This window comes from Temnothorax americanus, unplaced genomic scaffold (genome assembly GCF_048541705.1).
Source record: "Temnothorax americanus isolate GAGA-0224 unplaced genomic scaffold, ASM4854170v1 Scaffold50, whole genome shotgun sequence".
Lineage (NCBI taxonomy): Eukaryota > Metazoa > Arthropoda > Insecta > Hymenoptera > Formicidae > Temnothorax > Temnothorax americanus.
In genome coordinates, this window is record NW_027509658.1 from 393,236 (window position 1) to 418,440 (window position 25,205).

At 39.3% G+C, this 25,205-nt stretch overlaps 2 protein-coding genes across 7 annotated transcripts in view; one reads left to right on the top strand and one right to left on the bottom strand.

The window, feature by feature from the left end:
• Positions 1-23,306, bottom strand: part of Rgl (Ral guanine nucleotide dissociation stimulator-like) — a 36,061-nt gene extending 12,755 nt beyond the window's left edge. Inside the window, exons 1-3 of one of the 5 annotated variants that reach the window (XM_077418905.1) lie at positions 22,707-23,306; positions 21,125-21,436; positions 1,292-1,845 (exon numbers count right to left, since the gene is read on the bottom strand). In XM_077418905.1, coding sequence (XP_077275031.1) covers positions 1,292-1,474 — 183 coding nt within the window. In that variant the 5' untranslated portion in view covers positions 1,475-1,845; positions 21,125-21,436; positions 22,707-23,306. Of the gene's footprint in view, positions 1-1,291; positions 1,846-7,719; positions 7,881-21,124 lie in introns of those variants that run through there. The other 4 variants (XM_077418906.1, XM_077418904.1, XM_077418907.1 and 1 more) reach the window with 4 other exon arrangements.
• LOC143904325 (uncharacterized) overlaps positions 1-25,205 on the top strand; it is a 198,347-nt gene that overhangs the window by 145,338 nt on the left and 27,804 nt on the right. The gene's annotated exons all lie outside the window — the stretch shown is intronic.

Below are 25,205 nucleotides of genomic sequence, written 5' to 3' on the forward strand. Positions count from 1 at the left end.
ATAAAAGTGACCTTTGTGAGAAAAAATTTTCTAAGTTGGATAATGACTGATTAATGCAAATTATTTTCGCTGATCGAGCTGTCAGGCGATCACTTCTTTCTTCCACTCAGTTCCGATGACACTCTGACCCTGATTATTCGGTTAAACAGCCGGCGTGTGTGCGACACACGCACGGTGTACGTAAGCGGCTTAATCCGGGAATCAGTGTCACTTATTGCTTCCAAGGTTCGGGGGGGAGGGGTATAAGAATCGATATATAATTGCGATAATGCGTCGCCACCGCACACATGTAAATGCGAAATCGTGTTTGACATGCACTATAAAGCCTGAAAAAATTGACATTCGTTTGTTTTTCGTGCATTTTTAAGATTAAATTAAATCTTCACTCATTGCAAAAACGATACTGGTGGCAGGTCACATGCAAACGTACGAGGTGTATCGTAAAGATAAATACATTCTCCGATCGAACTCCGAATTTTTTGTCGAAGAAAAGATTTGATCGAATCGAGATTCCTTGTCAGCGAAGTCTCGCAAAACAACAGGCGTTGAATTAAAAATTTGTTACTGGATGAATTTTGATAAAAAAACATAGACACACGGAAAAAAATAATGTTGCATCAACAGTTGTATTAGTCCAATTAAAAACAATCTTGTTAGTGCAATAACAGTGCTAATTAATTAAACAAATACGTCATGCTTTTGTTTTCATAAAATGTTATCTGTCTCGTTAATACTGTTATTTAATTAACAAGCTTATTTTTAATTATATACCAATGCTGCTAATATATAATATTTTTTGTCTGTATAGATGAGACTAATGTGAAAAGAATCGACTGATGAATTACTCATCGTATGTTACATTTATATTACATAACTCCACTTTCGGCGTTGAAGAATTTTGCGATTAAGGTTGCTTAACTCGAGTGTTTGCCGAGAGCGGGTCGCATTATCGGTAGCATTACGATACACCTCTCGTGCGAAATATAACATATGATTACAAGCACGCTCGATGACAAAAGCGCTGGCACATCAAACAATAGAAACAAATCAAACGGGAGTAAAATCGCGCCCAGCTCGAGCGTATACCGATCTTATCGCGCTCGATACGTTATCGTTATCCCGTAATCTCCTCGCGTCTACTACTCTCCACTAGAGAGACGGCACTCTTTCAGTTCAGGCAAATGCACGACGAGAGAGAAGAGCGGGAGTCGTCGTCAGTAAAAACGAAGCAGAATGAACGAAGGCGTAAAAGCAGCAGGATGCCGTCCGGTCATCCGGTGTTTCTCTTTACCTGTTGCACGTACCACTGGGTGGAGCTCTGGTTTTTCCGGTGGCCACCGGGCTTGCAAGGGGCGCAGAGCAGCAGGGGAGTCAGTTTGTTTACCCCCTTGGCGGGGGGGCCGGTCGTCGCCGGCGTCGTGGGCGACGCTGTGGGACTCAGCCCGTCATCCCCCCCCAACACCGGCCACAGCATCCACGTGTTTTGCCCTCTACCCCCCTCTGTCCACCTCGTCCTCGCTCCTTTCGTCGCTTCTGTCACCCTCTTTTTTTTTATTGCGGAACTGCACTTCTCCGCCCCTCACGTACTCTTGTTTGTCTTCTTTGTATCCTCTTGGTGATACACCCTTTCTCTCGAGGAGGCGATCTGCTTCCGGAAGCCCACTCTACGACGTGAGCTGTCGCGACGCCCGTTGCCGGCGAACTGAGATCGTCGGCCGACGTCGCGTCACCACGCCTCGCTGTCGATGACGACGTTGACGTTCACACGCGATCGCCCGCTCGGGGTACAGGAGCGTATATCATGGTATCGGGCCGAGGCGGATTTCCGACGTTTGACAGTTGCGGCTGAAGTTTGAGAGTTCGATCGGTTGAGGACGAAGGACACGCTTGGGTGTCGGGAGTAGTTCGCGAAGTCACTTCGTCGTCATTTCATATATATAATAATAGTGAGAACTGATATCTTTCAAGACCATCGCGATTTTACACGATTGTGTATGTTTATTCGGAATATAAATGTCTGAATTTGTCCGTAGGTACATTTTCAGGAATAAATCCGAACTAGGTCACCCATCCTTCAGAGTTTGTACAAATTTAAATCCACCCCCCGAATATTGACGATTTCTGAGCGTCATCATCCGGAGAAAGAGACACTGATGAGATTTTGATGTAAATTTAGGTTTTAATTACATTCCATTAAAGTGACATTAATATTACGGACAATATATGCAGAAAGATAATTTCAGAATGTAAATCTGAATTCTAATTTTGAACATATCCATTTCAAATTGAGTTTAACACAATTATCAATCGTTTGTCTTTTTTGCGTTTTTGCGCGCGTTGCCCACTCTTTTTGATTTACGCCAATTTACGGAGTTTTAGATTTGCTCCAAAATATTTTGATCCTATCGAAGAGTCACCTTTACATGAATCTAAATCTACATTATTATTTATAGATTACTCATCCTTCATAATTTATGTGTATTTAAATCTATGCGTAGAAATTGACGGTTTCTAAATATTATTGTCCGGAGAAATGAACATTAAGAAAGTTTTAACATAAATCTAGGTTTTTTAATTACATTCCATTAAAGGTTTAATTTTTAATTTTCAATATAACATACATGTATTAGAAAGATTAGCTCTGAGTATAAATTTGAATTCTAAATTGAAACGTATCCGTTTCGAACTGATTCGCACGCATCATCGCGGCCCTGGCAACCAAGTGCACTATCGTACGTTTACGCTTATCGTCGATCGATCGTTCTTACACCTGCCTTACAACGGGACTGCGTGCGGAGACAAACACACGACACTCGATACGCTCTATTTCGGGAAGTTAACACGAGAACGAGACGTCCCCCGCTCGCCACGCTTCAATAGCTATAGGACAATTAATTATCTTCGAAAGCCAATTAATTGTCCTGGCTTCGAAGGGTCATAGGTGACACATGCGTGTTTATACTTCCGGTATCGTTCACGTGCGCTGCGCAACCCCACGCACGGGGCAATTGTGTATTTCGAGCAGGATGCAATAATGGAGTTGCGTAGCCCGATCTCACTCTCTCGATCTTTCTCCCCTTTCGAAGCTAAAGGGCAATTTTATGCAAAAGGTCTGAAGGGCGTGTTATTTAAATGTTATTTTAACCAAAACGGAGGCAAAAATCTTTTTGCAACGCGAAGCGAGCGACCACGTCCGATTTAATTTTATACGTTTAATTTTACGTTACTCGGTTTAATAAATCCGAAACAATCGCAAAATGAATAACAATGAAGGACGTTGTAGCGCAATTATGGGACAGGAGTTGTATACATTGTTCGGTCATTCTGCTAAGTTACGATAAAGATAATTAATTCAATTGCGACGATCGTTTAATTCGATCGTTCGAGCTCGAACTGTTTCTCTCGCGGAATGGTATACCAGCCACTTATTTGATAGGCTTCTCCGCGAGATCTCACCTCGGTATCAAAGGGTTAAATGCATTTGGTATCTCGCCATGTGAAAACGTGTGACGCACACACGTCTTGTCGATTGCCAATTTGTTACGTCGCCGTTGCGTTTCGTTCCATTAATGAACGATAATCCTCATTCCGCGAGTTGACCGCGCGGCGACCGCGCCCGCGGAAACGATCTCCGACGCGATCTCGTCGGCGCGATTTAATATGTCCCTCGTGAACGAACGTGGGACTACCACGGAATGGTACGCGGGGCGACGGAGATAATATTTTTATTCTCGTTTTTTATTCCCGAGAAGAAGAAAGTATTCTTAGGGCGCGTTGTTCAGAATAGTCCGGCTCGGGCGCGCGGAGGAGGAGAAAGCGCGCGTTATTATGCATTGAGGAGCGCGCGCGACCATTTCAGAAATACGCTTGTAAACTATCTTTAGAGCATAATGTGTCCAGACATCTCTCGAAATATCCCCGGCGTATTTTTGCTCTCCAGAGAAAAGTTTCTAGAATATACTTTCTCCACCTCGCGGAAGAATTCAGTCAGGTTTTTTTTTTCAGGGTACTCTCATAGATGCGGAATGTTCCCTCGGTCGCGCAAACGAGACGGGCCCTGATTCTCGATCGTGTTTGTCGGGGAATAAGAGAGAATCCGGCAAAGAAAAGGCACATATCAGGGCACTGATTGGGACGAGCTCGTTCCTCGCAAACGAGCTGGATCGTCGAAATTCGATTATCCCTCGCGATTGGATTTCGCCAGCTGGACAAACGTAACGAGAACGTCATGGTACGAAGGGGGCCCTACGTACGCAACGCCGATTAAGTAGAATATACGCGGAATGATAAAAGTGTCGATGCCCGTCGACGCCTCGCTCGGCGACGAACGATAAAACGAACGCCCCATGTCGCGGCATGACACGAGTATATGTCGGGCGTATACGTCGCAACCTTAACCCTTTCGGAAACGCGACGCATTGGAACTCGCGCGCGACTGACGATTTCCTTAATTTTATCTCGTATATTTAATGCCTCAATTAAGAGTATAGACTCTTCCAAATTGTTGCGCTCTGATTACGAATCTTTTCTTATCACGATTACTTGTACATAACAAATCTATCTCGTATTTAATTCCTCAATTAAGAATAAACTCTTCCATGCAAGTATATATATATACATATATATATAGTCGCGTTCTATCGTAATTACTTCTCGCGGTGAAAAACAGTCGCGCGATATTCTTTCTCTTAACTCCAGTTTCTTTTTATCACGTTTATTACTTCTACATAAAATTATAGCGATCGTACACAACTTTTTCGCGTTTGGCAAGAATTCGTTTGTATAAAAGATACGCTTAAAAGTTCCGCCACACTTCGAACGATAATAATTAAAATAATTTCTTGCGTTGTCTCAAATTATTCTGACCAAGTTTCGCAACTCTTGTGTCTTTCTTTCTTCACAGCAGCGTTAATTTGACGTTATAATAAAATCAAATTTTTGCTTTATCGTGACGAAAGTCCCTAAAGAAACAGGCAAACAAAAAATAGGCTCAAAAATGGTTTTTGTAAATCGATTTTCGAAATTTTTCTGGCGCGTGCACGAGATGTTATTTACCATGCACGGTTTTCCGTTCAGAGTGACGGATTTCGCGATGACGTACGTCTGCGAAATGCTCGCGGAGCCGATCTATCCTGAAATCTCGCGTCTCTCGATGCGACACACTATCGAGAGAAGTACATTCGGAATGCATTATGCAACACAGGTATTGTCCACGAAGGGATCGAGGCAGCGGCTCGTTCGGCGCGGGAGGTAGCAGGAAGTGCTTAACCCACGTTTAAGCACCTCTCGCATCTCCCTGTGTCATTTAGCGGCTTTAATGGCATCCATGTAAAACCCTTCATCCGCAATAAAGGATCCTAATTGCCCCGGTTTCCGCGCGCTTTCCGCTCTAGAACTCGCCATCTATAATAATTACGCCCGTCCCTTTGCGCGTGCATGGTGCATGGACCACAGAATTACCCTCCGGCCACTATAGGAGCTATCGATTTTTGGCGAAAAGTAATGTGGGAATATTTCGCAAACGGTTGAAGCTCTTTCTACCGTAAACTGCAATATTTCTTATCGCGAGGATTAATTTGTCGATGGAATTAGTGACAATAATAAAAATTTGCGGCTCGATGCTATATTATAAATAAATGTAAAATATGACAAATATATAAATTTTGTTTTGAATGTTATCGAACGGCTGCGTGATTATATTGCTACGATCTATTTATTTGAATATTATTTGAATATGATTTGAAAAATTTTTGACTTCTTCGGATAAAAAAGTAGCGGCAATCCAAATCGCGCTTCGGTCTCTCGATCAAAACTGAGAGAAATAATAATGTCAGCGGATCATGGGAAACGAATGCCTATAACTAATGGGTTACTCGGTTAGTCATACGTTACGTTGATATACGCGAAACGCTCTTATGCACGTGAACGTGTACGCATGTACTACGCGTATTGTATGTGTGCCCGCACGGCTCAACAATAACTGGTTAGAGTCTTTCAAGGTGTTTCTGCATCCAGGCCGAATGGAAAGAAATACTTCTGTCGTATGTAATTTTCCACCTCGGTATTGTACGCCGACTTTATCAGTGCCGAAGAAGTCGCGTGAAAATTTTTACGAAATTCTAAGAGAGAGAGAGAGAGAGAGAGAGAGATACGAAATATAATATATCTACGATAAAGCTTCGATTGTTAAAATTGTTGAACAAAATTGTTGCAGCCTCGAATAGGGGAAATGCGCTGAGATGCACGATCTCGAAATAGCTGCGAAATCGAAAGCGGAAATGATATTGAAATGATTACGTCGGCCGCGTGAGACAGCGGATATGTCAAGATAGCGAAGAAGCAAAAGAGTAAGAACAATTACGCTCGGATAATCGAACGATCCGGCGAATAAAAGTTTACAAAATTTATGGCGGAACGTACGTGCGAAGCTCACGAAAATTTGACAGGGAAAGACCGGGGTGGGCGTGCTGCATACTCGTTAAATTATTTTTATATTGTAGAAGCGTGGTTCCTTTCAAGGATAATAACGCTGTAAAAGATTCTAAAGGTTATATTTTATTATTCACGACGTTGTGTAAAACGAAGATTTGGCAACTTCGAAAACTAGTTCAGCGCTCGAAATTCTCATTTTAGGATTCTTTCTACGTTTTAAAAATACGACGATTTTTTTTATACTTGTCTATTACCTAATTGTAATAATTAATTTTTGTTATTAATTTCACTGAATTCCAGAAAATTAAAATCACTCAGTATTACGTGTTTTAATAGTACTGTCTTTGTCAATAATTAGACAGATTTTTGACTCTCGGAGCGTCGCAATTAAGTTAAAATCATAATTGAAGGTTTTACACCGATATGAAGTCCATTATTAAAGTGTAACGCTGCGCGACGTGAATAAGCGACGACAACAGCGTTTCGCTGGCAATTAGAGTAGAATTATCGATCGCTCGAGAATGGAGTAATTTCCGATTTCACGGAAACACGTTGCGTATATCTATATAAAGAAAATCGGAGCTATGGATCTTGGTTACTTCCCTGAGTGTTATGAATCATTATGCAGCTGGAATCGATTATATATACAGGCACGGACAAAGCGTGCGTGCTCCATCAGCGTGTGATTGGAGTTACGAATGAAAAATAAGATCCCTTCAAGGAAACCAAAGAATTTATAGCATTGATACATTATTCAATTATTAATTGTATCCGCGGTAACTTTACATAATTGCTATCTTCCTTTTGGGAACGCTCTAAACGATTCTTCCTCGAAACCGCGATAGAACTGGAAACAATAACATCTCGTGTAGCACGACAGACATAAGAGACATTAAATTAAATCTTCGGAAAGGTCAAAGAGAGTGGAGCCGGAGAGTTTAGAAGATTTTTCTTTTCTAAAATAAAGTTTAAAAAACTGCGCAAAGTGAATCGTTGACCGGAAAGTTGGCGGAAAAGGAGAGAAATTAGCGACGCACCGCGATTCGAGCGATTATCTCAAATCTCTCCCGCGAGTGATCGAGAGATCTCTCTTTGTCCGATCCTCCCCGGAACGGTGTCCTTCGCCTGAGTCGAAGCTGCAAAACACGCCCGATGATATCAGCGTCTCTTAATCACCACTGTTTTCTCTTAATCATCGGCGATCTATTGACCGACGAAGTGACTCGCGCGAGCAGGAGAACCGCCGCCGCCGCGGCGGTGTGGAGCAGCTGCTCCGGATTTCGTTACCTGATGGCGGACTTTCGGGCCAGGTGCACACTGTCAACTGCGCGCGCGCGCGCGCGCGATCACCTGACGATGCCGAGAACGTGACGCGCGCGACCGGTTCTCGGAGGTAATACAAACGGAATGACCGCACCGCAAGCCGTCCCGACGCCGACTGACGCCGACTCGAGGATGCACTGACCATGCCGCCACGCTATGGTCGTGACTACATGGTCAGGAACGTACCGCGCCGTTATCGGGCACCGAGGTCGGGAGACGACGAGGGTGCGTCTAAATCGATTTCGCAGCCGGTCTATGTGTATCCTTCGATTTAGATTCAAGAGAAATTAATTTATATTTAGTAGATTTATTTGTTTTTTTTTTTATCAAGCAAAAACAGAACTAATCAGTTTAATATAAAATATTACAATAAAATGTTAGAAGAATAGAAAAGAGAACGAGAGAAAGAAATCTAATTTATTTAACAGATTATATTATTCTCTCTAATTTGCACAACAATTTCTTTACAATAAATTCTAGAGAATTAGTGAAAAACAAAACTTTCCGTTATATTTTGGAACCGAGTTAATTAGTCCGATTTTGGAGTAAATTGCTCTAAAATCAAAGTCGATTTGTTTTCGACCGTAAGCATGCACTAGAAGAAATAAATTTATATTTAGTAGATTAATTTATTTATCCAATATTTATTTGTTTATATATATATATATATAAACAAATATATATATATTAAACAAAATTAATTGACTAGTTTAATATAAAGAGAGAGGACTAACTTATTTAGCAGGGCTATGTCGATCATATTTATTTATTTATTAGCAATTATAAAGATTTTTACTTGCAAGATAACCTGATGCACCGTTAATAAATTCTTTACAATAAATTCAGGAAAGAAGAGAATTCAAAATTTCTGTTATAGATGAATAAATTTATTATTAACCCTTGAATGCCACACCTCTCAAGAATCTCGTAAATGACATGAGGGGTCTAAAAGACCCCAGCATGAAAAACGTCTCCTTACTCATTGATTTTTTGATCTTTAGTTATGAAAATTTTTTTCAATGTTGTTCAAGGCTTAGAAAAGATAATAAAATGCTTATATTGTTAAAATTTCAATTTCAACATAGTATAAAAAATTAAGTAAACTGAGTACTGCTAAGTGTACAAACGGGTAGGTCACGCACTCAACTATCATCAATGGGAGTATGAGCTCCATTTTTGGCAAGAACATTTGAAAATATATCATTGTAAAGGGTCTGGGGTCCGCTGGACCCCAGGTGGCATTTAAGGGTTAATAATACTTGTAAAAGAGATTTTAATCTAAAATGCAAAAACTAAGGTTCTTTTCGCTCGAAATAGTCGCAGGATGTACCACACATGACAATCGCGCCATCACATGCATCACATGCGTGATGCGTGACCATCCGCGGGCCTTCGAGGCTCCTTTAACGCTTTCTACACATGGATAATCCTGGAAACACGGAGGTCTTCCACGGTTACGCGTAATCGTGGCTCCATTTGAATATAATCACGCGAAATTTCGTTCGATTCGGCCGACATTAACTTGGTGTCGAACGAATAAATGCAGATAATAAAATGCTGATAATAAAATTGTGTTAATATTACTGTAAAATGTAATATTATTTTTCCGTCATCTGTCTTGATAAATGAAAATTTTAACTTTAATGATAATGGATTGTTGCACGCTATCATTATTAATGATGAATTAAAATTAATTGTTTGGGATCCATTTGTCTTCGTATATTATACATTTGGTCATTGAATAATGTCCCTTTGTTTGATCTTCGCTGGATTTTAATATTCCTTTTTACTGCGATTGTTCTCAATTATTAAAAAGCGAATGGATATTGCGTTGCGTTTCCATGCGAGAATAGCAGACTTTTGCATCCCTATATATAAAACGACGGTCTGAGTCATCAAATCCTTCCCATATGTACTACCGTCTCTTGCATGAGGGAAAAGAGCGGCATTGTAAGGGTGGCGCCGGGACAACCCCCAGACGGCCGATGTAAAGTTAAACCATAGGGACGGTTCGTCACATGCGTCTACCAGCTGCTTTCTCCAGCATCCGTCAATAAAAGTTTCGGGCATATAAAAAAATTGTCGCCTCAAATCGCCGCGCAAATTTCTGTTGCGGTGAAATAATAATTTCCTTATATTTTAATTTTATTTAATAATTAAAAAAAAATTTTTTAAACTTTAAACAATTTTTTCCAAATTAAAAAATTTTTAAATAATTATTTTAAGTAATAAGCGAAAACATACGTCATAAGAATTTATATATGTTTATACACTTTTTAAATTTATATTACAACTTTAGACTGCCATAATAACAAAATTTAAATTTATAGAGTTCTTTTTTCTTTATTGCAATTTGTATAAAATGTTTGAATCATGTTGCATTTTGAGGTTGCGCTCTAGATTCAGCGCTGTCGAAGCGCCACGATTGCGATTCCCGTCGTCGACTCGCTCTTGAGGAAATAATTCACATGCGCGCGGCCTTCGATCGTCATCGATATCTTGATCGTATAAATCAATGTTTTCTCGTGCGCGGCCGTAAATTTCCACCGAAGCTCTCGGTACTGAACTTGAACCGGCAATAACGGTCGCCGTTAATTCCTTACGTCGTTGACACGATGCACTTCGTGACGCGCTCATGACGAAACAGACGTCATGCGCGGGGTTGCGCGGTGCGCCCACCGTTGGTAATTGCGTCACGGCGACGTCATCGTTATCGTGGGACGAGCAGTAAACATCGACATGCGTTCGCGATATACCCGCAAATATCGCGAAAAACATTGTTAAATTTGTAATTAATGCCGGAACTACTGATTCGAGGCGGTTATCGTAAAGCGAGCATGAGTCACTGTTTGTTGAAGCGGAAAAAACGGAAAAAAATTGATTCTTATGTCAACTCAATATTTATAACCATATTAATCGATACTTTAGCACTAATTTGACATTTTTTAGAATTTTATAATCCAACTTAAAAGTACGTATGCAATTTTTCTTAATTTTACCTTTTTAATTATTTATAAATAATTTTAATATTACCACAAAATCAAAATAAGTTTTAATAATTATATTAATAATTATTTCTAATAATTTGTTTAATAACAAATTTCAATTTTAATTTAATCAAACTCTTTTAGAGCTTCTCAACAATTGTTTGCTTTTGAGTTTATAAGGAAGCTATAAGGACGTTCACCGGCAAAATCGTTTTCTTAGAAATTTTCTTAAACTTTCAGTATATGTTTAATTAAACGCGTTTTATACGTAGGCGTTTTATTCAATGCCCCTTGCGGTACTAAAATTTGAGATATTCAGCTTCAAAGTTCCGATTTTTAACACGGGATCCCTATGTTGAGCTCTCTCGACACGGACATTTTAATGAATAATAAGTACAGTTTTCTTAGATTTTTTTTTTAAAAATAGTATAAGATGCCTCATATCATTTGTAACGTGTGACAATAAAGTTCGATATATAGCAAGCGGTATTTAATTTTGAGAAATAGTCGTCTAAAGAACACTATCGGACATAATTTTCGTCTGCTCGGAGGCAGGGAGAGGGAGAGATCACTGCGAGACTTGGCAACGTTGCTATACCGCTGTGACATATAGGTTAAGTAGAGATAACGTCAAGATCTTATGGGCAACGTTATTTAAATAAAGTTATTTAATATTTTTTCTTTATGATTCATTATTATTTCCTTTAAAATGCTCAATAAACAAGTAGAACGTACTCATTTATGATTGGTATTGGAGAAATGGAAACGGAACAAAAATTTGCCAGATCGAGTAAAGCTGCGCGGCTAGACGAGTTTCAGACTTTTACGCACGGAAGTAGTTGTCAACCATATCATTACTCCGTGAGTCTGAGTTGAGCACAACTGCCACCGGAGAACGTCCTTAATCTCGCAGATCTTGATTGGCAATGGGAGGGACTGATCTTTCTGCCATATGTCATCATCTGAGCAGCTGGTCGATCAGGTCGTTTACTTTCGCGTCGTCGTTTACTCGCGTACGAGCCATGAGTCCAGCACAAATTTCGCCTCCGGCGAGTCGACGCCGCGACGTTCGTTAACCCCGGTATTGGCGAGAGAGGCATTTATTTTTCTCTTCCTGTCTAGAAAGCGTCTTTCAAGTAACTAAAGTTAAGAATGCTGTCACCAAGCCGAAGAAATTCTAAACTTAGGAATAGTTTGAATGATTAACATATACTTATAAATGGCCGCCGGAACCGCTTTGTCGCGCGACCAGAATATTCGCTTCGACGTGTTTCACCACTCGCAAAATGTAAAAAAAGACAACCTTTGCAAAATTAATGAGAACTGAGAGAAATATTTTACAGCAATTAATTTTTATATTATAATTATAAATGAAAATCTATGGCGATTACTTAAATGATTATTACTTTGATAGCACATAACTTTAATTTCTGCAATGCTAATTTCCTCTTTCAAAACTAATTCAAGTTAACCAGAATTTTGGAAGAACTTTAACTATTTAAGAAAAAAATTATTATAATACTATAATATTGAGAATTATTTATAATTATATATGTATAATTATTTAGAATTATCGTAAACATTATGATTGAATAAAATATAATGTGCTGCAGCAATAATAATGCATGTTTAATATGTTGAAATAATTAGAGTGTAAACAACAGTATGATATACATAATAAAGTTCAAAAGTTTCCAGTCCAAGGATATAAAAAAGTAATACGATGAAATAACCGTTCAATCAACTCAATATATCTTTTTAGTTCAACACATTTTTTAGAACATTAAACTATTTTTTTATACCATCTAAAAAAAGTGTTCTGAATTTTTGTTCTTAATATAGTACTTTAACATTACGGTGATCACTTATTCATTACTGGTTAAATTTTTGTTCATGCGAATCGGATTTTAATTTTAAAAGTTATATTTAATTTTTAATTTTTATTTTAATCATAAAAATTCCGTACATTTTTAGATGTATCGAAAAATTAATTTATTGTTCTAAGAAATATCTATATTGAAATAAAAAATGATTATATATTAGAAGTAAAAATGTTTCATTTTTTTAATCATCTTTTTTACATCCCTGGAAACTTCTAAGCACATATTACTACGTACGAATTATTTCAATGCAGGCAAGAATCACTCCTTCGGGATTGTTAATATTAGATTCCTAATTCTGCCACTGTTTCTGGTGTAAAGTATATGTGTATTTGTGTCTGTGTCTGTGAGTGTATATGTCACACAGATAAAGATAAATTTTCTCTACTTTCACGCGGTATAACGAACGCCACGAACACGTGCTCCTACACTGCAGCGGTGATCAACCTGCGCACTCTCGTTATCGAGCGGTGCCGACTCGACTCTATACCATGGCGCGATTTTGATTGATAAGCGGGCTCGACTCGAGTGCCGAAGTCAGTTCAATCTAATATAGAGGAGCGAGGAGCGAACATTATAATGAATATTAAAGATCGACGGCGCACGAGTCGAGACCGCATATGTGCGCGTGTGTATGTATAACATGTGTGTACTATATGAGCGACAAACGGCGCGCTCGTGCGCAAGTATCGCCGTATCGCACGGCGGAATCTGCACCAGCTGTTACGCGACGGTTAGCGATATACCTCACGCTTACGCAAGTTGATAAATCCGTGCGCGAATAAATCCGCTGCGCTCGCGACGGACGTCGCGCGATTAAGCGCACTCGCTCGATTAGATCCTCGCGTCACGGACGTCCAATTTCTCGTCCCATTATTCAATTCGCGTCGGCAGGATAATCGCATGATTAGCGAAAGCATGTAGAAACTCGCGAGAGAACGCGATTCTTCTCAGCGTTTTACTTTCGTCCGCGCCGCGCGCACAATGCGAGACGCTCACACATGTATGTACAACGCGTACATACGCGTTAATTGCGATCGCCGCGATAATTGCGTCTTGCGAGCGCAATTAAAATCCAGTCACTCGGCCCAATCGGACAACGCACAATGATCGCGAATTTACATATAAGAAACCTACGTATAGGCCCCGTTTTAGAAACGCGCGAGAGCATCGTCGCGCGAGATCATTTTTAATGAGGAGACCTTGAGGAGTTGCAGCATTTCGTGGGAGAGCGTGACTCAGGACCACGCGTGTCCCACGCGTGCACATATTGGTCCGAGATTGTCTCCTCTTTTAATATAAAAAAAAAAAACTAAGAGACATTCCTCTTCTAAAAAGAGCATGCCGTAGGTATTGTTGTCACTTTTCCGCGATGCCGATTGGTTCTCTTACTGCGCTTACTTCATTTGCAGGTGTCATTGTATATTTTGACAGTTGTGTGTATCAAGGGTTAATAGTGTAATAGTAATAGCATAATGTCAAAGCTAAATAGCGCGCGCGAAGCGCGCGTCTGTAGTGTCTAGTATATTAAAATTTGTGTACAATATTTCTTCTTATCTGCGTTAAACGAAATTCAATCCATGTATTACCGCGCGCAAATTTTATTATCTGACGTTAAAAAATTCATCTTACATCTTCCTCGAAAATTACACGAATTACATACGTCGTAATATAATTACAATTGATTATTTAATTTATATATTTGTACCAGCTATATGTTTCAGCTGTGTTCTTTGCGGAGTGTTCGGCGACTTGCCCGAGAAGAAAAATGAAATATGACTTGTGAGAATGATATATACGCGAGGGTGAAAGATCGAAGTCGAAATTGAGGGATTAAAGAGGCGCGTGGTCAAGCGGAATGATGCCATCGCGCGCTTATACCAGGCTGTTTTTCCTCGAGAACCGCTGACGGAAGCGATATATTGAAGTCAAGGTTAAACTCGTCGAAACAGTTAGTGGTTACAAGTCGGTCAAGTCTCGATGCCGCCTCTCAAGAGCTAAAGTTCAATCCGGATGAAGCCGGACGAGCCGCTAATCGGCAGAAAAATTCGCGCCGCGCCGGGAGAGAAGCTCCGTTTCATAACCGCGCTGTGTGCTCACGATCCACTCACGCTGCATGCAGATGGTGCGAACGATCGATCACCGCACAAGCGGTTTTGTTTACGATGAACTAAATAAGTTGCTAAACACTGTATATATATTTTTCCTGATTCTTCAAGTATTAACATAAAAAAATTAATATCTATGATATTTTTAATCTTGAAATAATAAACAATAAATTTTTTGAAATGTACTAAACTCTTCCATAATAATATGTAAATTTATTAAGTTTCAATTAGAATCAAAAGCCATGCGATCCAAGCTTAGGTCTTTGACAGCCTTATATTAGTTTCTGTATACATATATATATGTCTATGTAACTAATATAAGGCTGTCAAAGACCTAAGCTTGGATCGCATGGCTTTTGATTCTAATTGATTGTATATCGTTACGATCCTATTTCTCTTATTATTATATTTATTAGGTTTCTTTCGTTAAATTAAAATTTCTTCTCGGAGGACAATTTGATTAATTCTCTTTATTACATCTCGAAAATATTGTGCAAGAAATGTGTTTCGTTTTCTTTCGTGGGCGCGACCTCAAAAATAAAAGTGTGCCACATGTGTTGCATTGAAATGAAGCGATCGGGCTCCGCGGAATGCTGGCGAGAGCTGATGTACATCGACGATCGAACATTTGTATCGGTTTGTATGTATTCAATGGTGTTCTGTTTCCTAACTTTTATCTTCCACACTTTCTTCCACTATTATCCACGTCAAATTTCCTACGCCTATTATCTCTCCTTATCTCTTCCTCCTCACTACTCGCAGACCTTTCTATTCTTATCTCCACTCCACCTTTCTCTGGTTAATTCGCGCAAACCACCCAGCGACATGTGTACTCATTTGCCACCCAATCGGAAGTCCGTGTAATAGGAATGTTCGATTCTGAATTGATATTTTTAAAAATCAATCTTTTCTAAACAAAAAATCGGTTTTTAAATCAATATTTTCTTTTTGATTTTAATACAAATTAATTTATTTATTTAATATAAATTAATTTTTAATTTGTTCATAAAAATTAATAGCATGTACGTTTAATTTTTACATTTTATTTTTGATCTTAATATTTTTATACGCAAAATGACAAGAAGAATTGATTTATGAAAACAAGATGTTTTTATTTAAAAAAATTAAGTTTTTTTTTAAATAAGATAATTTTTAAATCTTAAAAATGACATTATCTAGAATAAAGTTAATCATTTTATTTAAAGCGACATAACTCTGATATTAAATATATTTTTTAATAATATTTTTTTAAATAATTTTAAAGAGACTAAAATGGATTATTCTGTATATTATATGTAAAAAGTATTGTGTTGATATACATATATATATATATATATATATATATATATATCGAAATTCTAACATTTACATACACAATTAATTACTCATCGACTATATAACCGATTTAAATTCCAAATGGAGTAAAGCCTCCATATCGGTCGGATCGATTCAGTCGCGCGAGTTCTAACGAGAGACTTGAGTCATCGGATAATTGTCACGATCATCGCATCTCCTGATGGCCTTCTTCGGACGTGAAAAACGTTCTAATCGCTTTAAGTGGACCTATAATACCCGGATCGAGGCTAAATTTTCTATCGGAGCGGCCATAAAGGCCAACCTCCTTTATCCCATTCGATCTGATTTCGCTGCGACAATTCTAGTTATAAATTCTTGGAGAGGATGAATCGAGCCGAGTTCGAAGTGTGGGTAGATCCATACACGGATAAAGACGATTGCTCCAATTGAAGAATACGACAGCAGAGGTGTGCGGGAAGAGTACGCGCGCCAGTTACAACTCGCTCGAGCCCGATCTTCTCACGTCTCGCCGTGAGAAAGGCGGATGTCCATTCTGAATTCACGATACGAAACGAGAGGAATCTCTTTTCCTTTCCGCGCAACTCGCGCTCGCGATTTTCGCACGTCGGAATTGCGAAAGTATACCTACGCCGCGCCGATATCGTGGCACGCGCGACCAGCGCGCGTTTCTCCTTGAAACTGTAACACGCGGCCAAGTTTCATCCCGTCGTTTCCAGAATGCTTTTGCTATACTTGCGCGCGTATATATTGAAATTTTTTTAAATTCTGCATTTTATGTAATTTTCGAAAAAAATTACTTAGACCTCAACATTACATTTATGATAAATGTATTATACATAAATTAGAAGTAATTAATACAATTACTAGTGATTTTTTAATTATTGTTAACAAATTAATAATAATTAATCAATTAAATGAGATATATTTATAGATAAGAAATATTTAATTATATAGAATTTTTATACTATAATATAGTTTTCGTGCGAATTGCAACATTATATGAAAGAAAATCTAAAGAACCGTTCAAGAGATAAAATCACGTTTAATTTTGGCACGCTTAGTGCTTAATTTCAAGACTAATTACATCATTATGTAACTAAAACTAAGTTGAGTATTGCTAATTAAAGTAATTAGAAAAAAATAACGACGTTGTATCTTTCTATAATTGTTCAAATATTTTTTTATTACAAGTTGAATAAAAGATACATGCTTCTCGACGGATTTTGCACGATATAGAAGACAATTATTCTAGAGGGTGTTAAGCTTTTGATCAGCTTCGAGCTATAATATTTCGATCCGGCCTTTTATTTTTTCTCACGTTGCAGCGCGTTTTCCTTCGCCTCCTGTCTACATTCCGCGACGCGCCTCGTTAGATTTGACACGTATTACTTTGCATTCCCCATAAGCGTCTCGGACCTGCCTCTCGCGGCTCGCCGGAGCGGATTCCCAACTTGGAAGTATAGCCACGCTTTTCCCGCCGCGGCGCCGGTTAGCTCGCCGCCGGAACTGTCCTGGAGCGAGGAAGCGACTTTGTCCGTCCCGTAAGAATGAGAACGACATGTCGCGTTTTTTTATCACCGCGGAATATGGAGTTTCGGGAAAGTCTAACAATAAGAGAGATTTATCTCCTGAGATTGATTCCTATCCAGAATACAAAATTTATCATCGCTGAATTTCGGGACACGCATCAGTATAATTAAACGTGATTAAATTTTAAATGTCCGATTTACAAAAAATTTATATATTGTTTCTTAGTATCAAAATTTATATAGTTATTATCTTATTATATAATATAATACTTATTACTTGTAATATTATATTAATTATATTGATATTTTCCTAAGCAATTGCAACGTTCGTATAAAATAAAGTTTACCGACAAACGGATAAAACCGCATTCAAGTTTCAAGACTCGGATTCTTCATCAAAGCTTCTCTATTTTCCTACTCTAGACACATATCTAATCTCTTCAACGATATTTCTCTTAAAAAAAAAAAAAAAAAAAAAATCAACGTTCAATCGATAGAAGCAGCGGCGATAATTCTAGAACGCTATTTGACGACAAACACAAACGACAAAGTGTTGATCGATCTAGGAAGATGCATCGCAAACGGCGAGTGGCGATAAGGACACACGCGGCGTTTCACGGGCGCGCCGAAGGACTCGTGATAATCGTCGATAACGTTCGTGGAAGCTCGACGGCCGCGGCGCGGCGTGTCAAGGCCCAATGTTAGGCCGGCGAGGGACACCGGTGACGATTGTGCGCGAGCGCGATATATCGGTGTGCCGTAATTTTCTGCCCATCAACGGCCGTTGTTGCGGAAGCGTTGTTGCGTCCGCGGACGGGGGAGTCACCGCGTGTACGGTGCTCCGACGTACGGCACCTCGCGTTGCACGTATAAGTACAAGATCCTTGACATTTCCAACGACGATGCGCGCGAAAGATAAGGGAGAGTCTCAGCTGTGGGGGAAACGAGCGCGACGCGACTCGAAACTGCGATTTAGCGGGGAGTAGCGGTAATTTCGACTTCAAATTGCGCGAAAGTTGCGAAACGTCGAGATTGGAGAAGTTCGCGAGGCACACCAAGGACGGTTCTCTGCCGTATTATACACGATCGTGCGCGAGCAAGGTGTAAAAACCGCGGGTTCTTCTCTCTTAAAATGGATATCATGCTTCCCCTCTCCAACGGAACTCGGGTCATAAAATATATTGATGGTCTTTCCGGAATCGTCAATGTATTGTCTGGGGTGTGCCGTGTGCCGCATCAGGGATCTCATCTTGGTCCTCTTTTGTTCGTTTTATTTATAAATGACTTTGCTATCTTGTTTTAGATATTGTTATTTTTTTATTATACGCGGATGACCTCAAAGGATGTCGACGGATCAACGGACCCCTGCCGGATGCACTCTTATTACAACATGACTTGCAAGAACTTGAAATCTGATGTAACAGAAACTGTCTTTGGCTTAATGTTTCCAAATGTTTCATTATCCATTTTACACGCAGACGCAACTATTTGTGTACAATTACATCCTGCTTGATGATTCAACTCTTTCAGTAACTGACGCTCGTAATCTTGGTGTTCTATTTAGCGCTGATTTGTGTCTATAGGGGTTCATTTTCCGCTGGAGTAAATACTTAAAAAATGTATTATTCTCCTCCCCCGATTACTATCCCTCATTAGTTAAACTCAATCTGCTATCTTTAGAGAATGGAAGATTAATTCTTGATCTCACGCTCTTTTGTCTTTAAGAAAATTATTCATATGAACGATTGTCCGGATGATTTATCAAAAAAATAGTTTAAATATATTCCAGTAAGGGACTTGAGACAGCACTCTATCTTTCATAGAACATCACTACCGCGCTTTATTTGCAACAAATTCCTGTATCAATAGAATGATAATTGCGGCGAACAGTTGTTCTGATGACTCCGTTAATTTTTTTTAGTGGCACAGCGTCTGCATTTAAACAATAAGCTTACCCGCCTACTCTTGTAATATCATTTTTTATTATTTTTTTCTCGGCTTATAACTACTTTGATCTCTCTTTTGTACTTTCTTATTATTATTGTATTATTAATGTAAACTAAAGGGTGTTTCTCGTTAATAATAAATATTACATTATATTATAAATTATATTATATTCTGTTATATTACATTAGTATATTATAAAGATATTAATTTGGCAGTCTCGCGACACGCCGCAAAGCGGTTCGGCGCGTGCAAATGTCACTGAAAAACGATGGCGGAAGTGAAGGTAGAAATCGATCGACGGAGCCGGACGACGCCAAGTTCTCGGTTCGGCTTGATTAGAGCCTAATTAGTAACGAAGAAATATCTATAGATCAGATTTTCTATTACACTGCTCTTTTCATTCCGCTTTTTACAAGAGTTATGTAAAGAATTCGAATAAAAAAATTTCCATTTCGTCTTATGTATAGATTATTAGTGCGGAGATCTTTATATTTGTCTGACGTTCGTTCAATAAAAAGCTTTATAGATTGTCGATGTGCTTTAGAAGCAATTCTTGTGCTCCAAAAAAATTTCAAGTAACTCCCAATCCTTCTAGAATCCTTATTAATATTTCTTGGAGCGACACAAGTTCTGAAATGCCTTTGGAGTACCGAGAAAAAATGAGCTATTATTTGTTCGGGCACGAAAAATTTTAGTGATAATTTAAGACTTCGTCAATCTTTTCAGAATTTCCGAGATACAAAAAAATAAATAATTATTGCTTTTCTAATATTTATATTTTGTTCAATTTATGATTATTAAATTATCACATAAAATTCTTGAAAGTTTATTGTCGGAATGGCAATTGCCAGTGACATAAGCGCGCCGAAAACAGCGGCGAACAAATTTCGTCAGGCCTGTAAGTAGTCACTATCGATCGCGTCTTCAAGCGTCGTACCTCTCCGGAAATGAAAACGTACGATCCGTGACCGCGTTACGTCACGGAACGAGCTTTCAAATCCAGCCACAATCTTTCCACGCGATGGCGAGAGACACGGGAAAAAAGAGGGAAAGAGAGAATGAGCTCGGCGCGAGCTCGGAATAATACATTATCGTTTTTCAAAGTCTCGCGTATCTAGAAACAACGTTATCTATAAATTGATCAAAACAGAAAAACTCTGACAATGACAGGAAAATGAAATTAATGGTACATAAATGTAGAGACTCTGCGAGATAAACTAACATTCGAATATATCAAGAGAAAATATTTTTATATCCTGCAATTCAAATAATATATGATGATAATCTTAATGTTAAGAAAAAAAGCAGATTAATACTTCCAAATTAATTACACCGGAAGAGGATAATATGCGAGGAAAACGGAAGAATCGAAAGAGAAGAAGAGACTGCAATGGCCATCCATTAGTCCATTATATCCTTACGTAAATCGTCAAACGACGGAATGCGAAAGTGTATAATTTAACACATATTGTAGCTTGTATGTACAAACGTATGACGGATGGGAAAAATCGCTCGACGCGTTTACCTGCGAGAGGAAAGGCGGAAAACGCGCGTGAGGGGGGGGGGGCGATAAAAAAAAAGAGAAAGGCACGGATAATTACCAAGGATTCGTCCCCATTGTCAGCGCTCATAGCCCCCCGCTGGCGCTAGAGGGACCCGGACTCGTCGCTCGTCGTCGTCGTCGTCGTCGCCGGGCTGTTCGTTGCTCCTCTTCGCGGCTTCGCTTCCGGCAGCAGCAACAGCAGCACGAGCCGACGACGCTCGTCATTCTGCGCCGAGGCCTGTTCCCCAAACGGGACTGTTCCCGAGGGACTCTACCTGTGATAGCCGCTCCGGGTCTAATTTGTCATCCAGCATCGCGCCACACGACGCTGAAGTGTATCTTCTTCCCCTTTTATGACTATCTGCGTCTTCTAACATAGAACGCCACTTTTGAGGGAAAAATGAAGTGACGGAGAAAGCAAGGAAGAAAGAGAGGAAAGACGATTTGTAAAAGGATTTGCAGATGCATGGATTTGGAGTTGTCCCAAAGCGGATAGAAGACTGAAGAGAAAAGGGAAGGAAGAAATATATAAGAAAGGGCTATTATATTGGGGCACATGTATTTACATTGTATGTGTCAGATTCTCTTGACGCGAGGATAACGGAGAGAAAGAGGGATGAAACGTGGAGATAAGATTTGGGTAGAATAAACAGATGTATTTATTATTGTCGTTCTAGATTATATCCACTAAGGATATTTAAAATGATGTTTACAGAATGCGCGTTGAATGTTAGCAATACAATTTAGAAGATGATACAAACACACGCGTTTGCAATGGAAATACAAACTTAAATGACGAAATTTAGAAAAACTGTTAGAATGTAAATTTTCAACTAGAAGCAAAGTTAGGAAATCGACAATATGTCAAACGATACAATTTAGTAATTTCCATTTAAATAAGATAATTGACTTTACGTCTTGAAACCTTAATTATGAGAGAATAATATAGTTAAGGGATTGTAAAAATAATAGTTTTGATTAGAAACTGCAATAATATCATATCGGATAGAGATAGTACAGACCACACATGCGCGCGTAATGAAAAAAAAAGAAACACTATAATAATAACAATAATAACTGAGTGATAAGCCTCTCTTAAGTTCATATAATAGTATCATGTTTGAAATATGTTTGTCAACATATTCGTCAAACTATCAGGAAAGAGAAGGATAGTTACATGGAGCGATCAGATAGAGATTATGGTGATGTCTAGGGACATAGGATTATAGCCGCGCGGATAGGGATATCCTGTCACGTCAAGAAAGAGAGGGACAACTTTAGGAATTTGAGGAGAACAGTACCAAGAATACTTTCGAATTTTAGGAGTGCACTATATAAACTATATATATCTATATCTGTGATACAGTCACAACGTTTCGGAGTACCCTCACGAAGTACTTCAGAGTACTCCCCTCAGGTCGCTCCCTTCGCGCGCACTCTCACGAGAACCAGAGCGAGCGAGAGGAGGAGAGAGATGGAGAACAATGTGGCAAGTGCAGGCGCGAGAGAGTCGGAGAGAGGACACTGACACACGAAACGTCAACGACACCTCCGAGCCTCCGAGCACGTTCGTCGTTCCTCTCTCTCTCTCTCTCTTTCTCTCTCGTTCGCTCCGAACCTCCCCATCGGAACTCACTCACTTCACGATTCACTGGGTGATTCTCGTGCCTCCGAAAATGCACTTTCCGATACTTTCGAGACGGATCGCTTGCAAACGAACGCGAATGAACGAACGAACGGACGGACGAACGGGCGGCGACTTCTCTCGCACTTTCGGGCGAGCGAGCGAGCGAGCGAGCGAGTTCCCCCGCGAACGGAACGGTACGGTACGGTACGGTGGTACGGTACGGTACAGGGGGATCGGGGGGGACCGCCTCACGGGGGTCCCCGCTCTTCAGATTGCGAAAGGAAAAATCAAGGCGTGATCGCGGGGGACGCGCGCGTGAGCCGCAACGCGCCGGGAAAATTGCCAGCCGTTCGGAGTTTGGGTCCCGAGCTTCCCTCGCGGATCGGACCTCGGTGTGCGACTGTGTTGGCAACTGGCAACCACCGTCATGCCGGAGATGTGTGCCGGTGTGTGACGGACTTTTTCCCACCATGACGAGATGCGGGGTGGGGGAGCAGGTACTTACGACGGTACCGCCATTTGTTGTAACGGAGGTGCTGTGCTCCCCTCGGCTTTTGTTGAGGAGAGGGTATTCAGGGACGGATCGATGCGCCTCAAAGCTTGACACGCTGAGGAGCCAAAATGGCGCGATAATTTTTGGAGAAAATATTTCAAAGGCCCGACGAGAGTCCACCTTCCGGAGACGAGAAATCTAAATTTTTTCGACAATTTTAAAGACTTTAATTTGGCAAATTTTTAATCCAAACGTTGTTAGATATTTAATGTTGAGACCTGCGAGACTTGCAAAATTAAAATCCTATCCAAATGTCTGTAGAGAAAAACTTAAAAAATTGTGGGAAAGTAAATTTTAAAGAGAAAAATAGCAAAGTTTAGATTGACTTTGGATAACCGAATTTAATTTAAATTTTCATTCCCAGTGTTGGGATTAAGGATAAACAAAAATAACTATTCCTTCGGAGGGAATTTGGTTTTCTCAAATATATAAATATTATAAATGAAATAATTTCTAAATTCGTATAAAATGATTTTAACAAAATGGACCAAATTTGTAACTTCAAAAATCCACTTTTCATATAAAAATCAGATATAAATCGATTCTTCGCGCACACTTTTGCTCTAAAAAACACCGCATATTTATGCATTTTCTGTTACATCACAGAACGGAGACGAAATCTTACCGTTTATTGGTCTAGTCCGAGATCCTGCTTTACTCAAGGTTCCACGGTTGTGTTTCATATCCGACGCCCGTAAAGAGAGAAACATTTCACGCGCGCCATGTTTAGAATCGCTATACCACTTTGCCATTTTTGTTGTTGCTTTCTGAAGAGAATAGAGCGACTGTCAGCTTCTCCATTTCTGGATCCGCTCGTTGAAAAGATACTGATTTAAAATGCGCCGCGAAATTGAGGGACAGTGCTACTTTTCTAATATTACAAGACTATTTTTCAATTTTTTTTCTAAACCCTGACTGACGTGATATTTTTCGCAATAAATTCTTTACGGTGATTTGAAAAGGATGCTTATTAGCATTAAAATTAAACCGATTGAGACAAACTGAAACTAATGGTTGAAACGTCGCGACGATTATAATTCATAAAAGGTGGCTAGGTCGAGCAAAAAATCTTTATTGTTAATTGTTTAAGTAGTCTCTGATTTGGTTTTCTAAATTTTTCTTCTGCAAATGTTATTCCGTTTATGTATTCGAATTTCATTTAGTCCATATATTTTATTCTTTCTGTACGAACGATTTCTAGTATCATGCAAATCACTTCTTTCAAATGACGATATAACAATCTAAATCAATGAATAATATAAAAAGATGCCAATGTTGTTACAACGAAATAATATTTCTTTGAAATTCAAGTTCCTTAAAAATAATTAAAGTAGAAGAAAATAAAGTTACGTTAAAAGAATTATCGGGAAAGGTGCGTGGCTCATTGTGAAAACGATCGACTGTTATTATTAGTCGGCGTGTTCCCGCGGTTCGAGTCCCACGTTCCACATATATTTCAATTTTAACGAAAGTTTACCAGAAAAGACGAAAGAAAACAACTATAATTATTACTTTTCTAAGTGCAAAAACTTGGAAAAAAAAACGGCTCTCTATATATATATGTATATAAAATGTGGTCACCAACGTCAGGATGACCTGATGATATGATATACTGAAAAAAAGAAGAAAAGAAAATCATGAACGCGTGTTAGAATGAGACAGATAACAAGGACGGATAAGAATGATCTTTCTTTGGAATGTCAGGTGTTCTATCAGTAAAAAATGCGGTGAAGCACACAGAGAGGTGCGGTCACACGCTCTTAGCGCTAAATGCGACTGGTTCAGTTCCCGATTTGAATAATCGCGAATAATGAAGATAAAGAGATCTTATTCTGTTAAACTAAATTTCTAATAATAAAATAATTAAGGACTCCCAATAATAATAAGGAACATGAAAGAATTAGGCAATAAAAAAGTCGGCGCGGTAATTAGTGCGTAATGTCAAATGTCTTTTGACAT